The 5,195-nt window shown below is 41.0% G+C and overlaps 1 protein-coding gene across 1 annotated transcript; it reads left to right on the forward strand.

Moving 5' to 3' along the window:
• Window positions 1-223: 223 nt before the first annotated feature.
• LOC144527386 (protein ABHD15) lies at window positions 224-3,136 on the forward strand. Its single transcript, XM_078265351.1, has 3 exons — window positions 224-976; window positions 2,057-2,286; window positions 2,401-3,136. The coding sequence occupies exons 1-3, from the start codon at window positions 224-226 to the stop codon at window positions 3,134-3,136; spliced, it is 1,719 nt and encodes a 572-aa protein (XP_078121477.1).
• Window positions 3,137-5,195: the final 2,059 nt, after the last annotated feature.

Consider the following 5,195-nt stretch of genomic DNA (forward strand, 5'->3'; position numbering starts at 1 on the left):
TTCTCCATTTTGTGTTTCTTTGTTTGCCAATTGTTGACGACTCATTTTTACTCTTCTTAACAAACTGGAAAAAGCAGACAACTATAAAAAAACATCGGTTAACTTATGAGGCAAGAATTTCACACTGGTAAATGAAGCAACGAGGCAGGAGTTTGTAAAATATGTGGGTCAGATGTTTCTGAGGAAATCACAGCAACACTTCCTAGAGAAAACATTGGATTTTATGTTAAACTACAATCTCCTGTATTTATCAATGGCATCATTTGCATGGAATTATTTGTTCTGTTTGCTCCCATCACTGCTACTGCTGCTATCTCTGCACGTACCCAGGGTACGTTGTTGGACAAGGCTGGTTGTCAGGGCTGCAGGCTGGAGACTCTGGGTCTTTATTTGCCTGATCCTGGAGCTGCCACTAGATAGGAATATAAGAACATGGACCAAGGAGACCGAATCACCAGAAATAGATATTTTGTCCAGGTTAGGTCAGACTTCAGATGGTCCCAGGCTCATCTGCAAACCCACCGCACTGGCCAAATATCTGCTTCGGCACTGTGGCTCTCTGGCCAGGCCGAGACTTGCCTCCTGGCCCAGGGGAGACCCCCACCTCCAGACTCTGTCCAGCCTGCTGTGTGGACAACATAAAGACACGTTACAGTTCACAAGAGACAATCTGTTATTAAGAGACGGTGGTATTTTGGCTCTGGATTGGGCTGTGGGAACAAGACTGGGTGAGGTGGTCGGGAGGAAGGAGCACCAGTCAGGGGGAAAGGCGCTAGGCTGCTTCACCACAACACCTCCTGTCCTCCTTCTCATCCCAGAGTCCTGGGGAGGGATGACCCCCCACCTAAAAGTGCTGTGCCATCAGGCCGTGCGTCAAGGCTTTTATGTGGTGGTGTTTCATGCTCGAGGCACAGCGGGGTGCCCACTGACCACAGCGCGACTGACTGAGTTTGGAGACCAAGCTGATCTTGAGCAGGTATAGAAAGATGGCAGGTTTTTTTTTAGATAGTGATTTTATGAGACTATTTTACATCCGTCCTGATACAATAATACAATGAATTGCAAACCATTTTGATCAATCATATTCAGTGATTTATTAAGCAAAATGTCCAATATTTAATGGTCTGAATGTGAGGATTTGTTTTATATCATTGTAAATTGAATACCTTTGGGTATTGGACTGTTGGTTGGATAAAATAAGCAATTTAAAGACACCATTTTGCTCTGTTGTGATTGACATCATTTGCTATTTTTTTATGTTTTTAAATCCAATTGATCAGTGGTTCTCAAAGTGACCCAGGGGGTTCCAGGGGGAATCATTTATTTTCATTATAATTCCATCCATTAGTAACACAATGACATAATATATGACTATTTTGGTCAAAACATCTAAAACCAAAAATCCTATAAGGTGGGGGACCCTGGAACAAAATCTTATCCAAATGGGGTCCGTGGTCTAATTTGTGTCAGTTTAGGGGTCCTTGTCGTGAAAATGTTTGAGAACCACTGCAACAGACAATGCAAAAAATACAGTTTTACGCAAATAAAATATCTGCAGCCATGCCAGAAGCTCTGTGAGGCTGTACTTAGGCAAAGTGTTGGTGAGCTAAATGCTAAGGTCAGCATGCTAAAACGCTCACAATGACAAATACCACATTCTTCATCTCATATTAGTGTGTTAGCATGCTAACAATGCTAATTATCACTAAACATAAGCACATCTGTGGCTGATGAGAAAGTCATTAGTTTTGCAGGTGTTTGGTTGTAAACCAAAGTTTTGGAAAAACTAAAAGGTTTGACCTGATAATGGTTTATATATAAAATGTTAAGCGATTACCAAAGTCGTTAGGGTTCATCTTCTGGAGACCATGAATGTCGGTACAAAATTTCAATCCATCAAAAGGTTGTTGTGATTCTTCAGTCTGGACCAAAGTGGTAGACTGACCGACAGACCATCCATCCATGCTGTTAGCATGACTAAAATCGACATTTTGTTCATTCAATTACTTTATTTTACCTGACAATGAAGGCAATCTTTGACGTCTTTCGTTTTCAGGCAGTGGCTTATGTCCACAGCCGGCATCCGTCCTCTGTAATGGTTGCAGTGAGTGAGGGTTCAGGCTCAGGGATTCTTCTTTCCTACTTGGGGGAGTGTGGATCAAGTTCACACCTGACAGCGGCTGCAGCCATCTCACCTGTACTCCAGGGACAACTGTGGTTTGAAACAGCCATGCCTCCTATCTATCGCTGGGGGGTGTTGTCTCACCGGAAACTGCAGCTCAGTAGGTAAGAGAAATTAAAGCAAAATGAAAATCTATTAATAGTAGTAATAACATGATTGCAATATGGGCAGGATTTTTCAAACTAGTTTTTTTTTTTTTTCTGTAAATGGCGCATAAGATATGCAAGTTCCTTCAGAGGAGTCCTGGATGTGGATCGGGCCCTCAGCTGTTCCTCGCTCAAAGACTTTGAGGAAACTCTCTCCTGCTCTTCAACCCAGCTTCAGCAGAGGACCCCCAGAACTCCAGTAAGTGCTTTAAATTCAGGACTGAACTCAGGATCCATTCCCCCACGGGGCCTGGCACCCTCAGTGGCCTGGGCACTGGGCGAGAGGGCTTCCTCAGCCAAGGACTGGGACACCTACTGGGAGAGGAACGAACCACTGAGAGATGCAGATGAGGTGGCGGTCCCTGTGCTCTGCATCCGCAGCCGTGACGATCCTCTCCTCCCACCCGCCTCCACTTTGCCCCTTCCCCTTTTCCAGAGCAATCCATATTTCCTTTTGGTGCTGACAGACAGGGGAGGGCACTGTGGGTTTACTCTGGAGGGCCGAGAAGAGATGGAGGGAGGGAGGACTGGAAATGAAGAGGTGGAAGATAGTAACTGGAGTCATATTGCAGTTCTGGAGTACTTCAGAGTAGTGGCTGATTTCCTGAAAGGGGAGGAGAGGGATGGGGTGAGATTGGATGGTCCACTAGGAGAAAATAGTCAGGCTGGGCAGAGGAGCAGGACCAGCAACAACCTTCGCAGGAGGAGAGCCAACATGGTGAGGAGGCAAAGACTGCAGGCTCCTGAAGAGAGCAGTGTGGAGGCAGAGGAAGGGAACTTCACCTGGAAGAGGTCTTACACACGCTGAGGAAGAAGAGATGTTTAAGGATGAGATCTGCAGAGACTTTGGACAACAAGGTTTCTCCTTGTTATTGTCAATTGGACCTTAGAGATAATGAAAGTACAGTCCTAAAATATAAAATGGAAAATAAAGACAGTGGACAGCTGATGAAAACCAAAACTAGTTTTTTACTGAGCCAAATTAGTAATAATCATCAAGAGGATGCATGACCTTTGGTAAAGACGGACAATAACATGGTCTCAGAACATGGCTTCACTCGTTTGAAATTCCAACAATATTTTTTTAGGGGAAAAAAGGATAATTTACTCCGTTACTAAAGCAACAAGTTTTCAGGCAAATTAAACAAGCAGTTTAAAGTCAAACACGTCAAAGAGTAGCACCATTAATTTAAAATGTATTATAATACCCTAGTCATTTATGACAAACAGTATAAAAGAATTCAAGTATTTAGGTTGAAGGTTTTTAAGCATGTTGTCATGCTCCTACACAAAAAACACCATGGGACAAAGAAATATTAAAATTACTTTATTACAGATGATTCTTTATCCAGTAGCCCTCTTCCAACAAAAAAATAGTAATTACAAACAAAATATTACATTTATCCCCCTAAACTTTGTTTCTCAACGTCTTTTATACATTTTAAATCACTTTTTCATCTGTAAGGAATAGCTTTTCTCTTCTGCTATGCGACATTCAGCTTTTTGCACAATCTATACAATTTAATACAGTTTAATACAGGTCTCTGGACTACGGAGAATAAAACAGCAAGATCCACCAAATGACAGAGATAAAGGGAATACTGATAAACAGACTGTACAGAGACGTAACCCTCCCTCTCGCCTATTTCAGCCAATGGCAGCTGTCCCTCAGCAACACTATGGGGGATCACAGTAGACTCTTTAATCTGGTCAATCACTTGTGCAATCAGTGCAACTGATCCAGTTCAGAGTGACCAAGGTCTAAAGCTGGACTCTGCCCGACTGCCTCGCAAAACACCTGGGAGTTCTAGTAAACACAAGAGGTCTAAAAATCGTTTAGCCGAAATCTGCTGACATCTTCTGGAAAGTAAAATGAATCTTTCTAGCATAAAAGGAAATAAAACATTAGAGAACTGGAAAAAGACGTTGGGTACAATGACATACTGGCTGAAGAGAACAGTTTGACCACCACATTGTTGTTTTTCTGTTTTCCGAACTTAGCCAAGAGAAACAACATGATTATAAATTCTGTGTGCAGGGTGGTAAGATAAAAAAGGCAAAAACTTAAGAGCAGTGTGAAAATGCTTTATGTATAACCACAACAGAAGAGGGTGGATGTTTCATAAATCAAGTCCAAATTATACCCATGGACCCCACAACACCTAGGAGTAACCCTTTGTAGACCGTCTTGTGCAAGCATGTTGGTTGTAGAGTACACTAAATATTGTTTATGCAGCCAAATATTGTAGAAGTCAGCAGTTTTCCAGATATTTGAAGACAATTCTTTATTATTCTGTGTTATAACATTTACTTTAGGGCTGAGTCTTCTAAAAACCATGGAAAAAACTAAATAGACACATTGAGTCTTCTATATTGGGTATCATGTCAGTAAAATAGAGCCATTGCTAATGCAAAGCTATACCTAACTAGATTTCAAATGATGTGCAAAATCATCCTTATTCAGCATTCAACTAAATGTTGCCATTTAGTCAATGCAATATGACCGAGAGTTGTGTTATCATTCACAACAGAATATCTGTATCAAGTTTCAGAACTTGCAGCTGCAAGACAGCTGTAAATTGAACGTTCATTTGAATACCGCTGGTCTAAAACCACATCACTGTGTCCGCATCACAACTATATAGTTAATTTGTCTTTGATTTGTCAATTAGATTTCCATATTTTCAAATTCAAAATATACAATATTAACAGGTTTCCTGTACATTCCACCTCTAAAAATTATAATGCATAATCTCTGCATTTCACAATAATACTTCCACCTTTAACTCTTTTTTTCCCCTATAACCCATTTTTAATTATATATATATATATATATATATATATATATATATATTTATATATATATA

This window comes from Sander vitreus, chromosome 13 (assembly GCF_031162955.1).
Source record: "Sander vitreus isolate 19-12246 chromosome 13, sanVit1, whole genome shotgun sequence".
Classification (NCBI taxonomy): domain Eukaryota; kingdom Metazoa; phylum Chordata; class Actinopteri; order Perciformes; family Percidae; genus Sander; species Sander vitreus.

What these genes read in the sequence shown, in the direction of transcription:
- LOC144527386 (XM_078265351.1), top strand. Translation starts at nt 224, where the DNA reads ATGTTAAACTACAATCTCCTGTATTTATCAATGGCATCATTTGCATGG. An exon ending in ACCAAGCTGATCTTGAGCAG is followed by an intron (nt 977 to 2,056) that starts GTATAGAAAGAT and finishes TTTCGTTTTCAG; the next exon opens with GCAGTGGCTTATGTCCACAG. An exon ending in CGGAAACTGCAGCTCAGTAG is followed by an intron (nt 2,287 to 2,400) that starts GTAAGAGAAATT and finishes ATGGCGCATAAG; the next exon opens with ATATGCAAGTTCCTTCAGAG.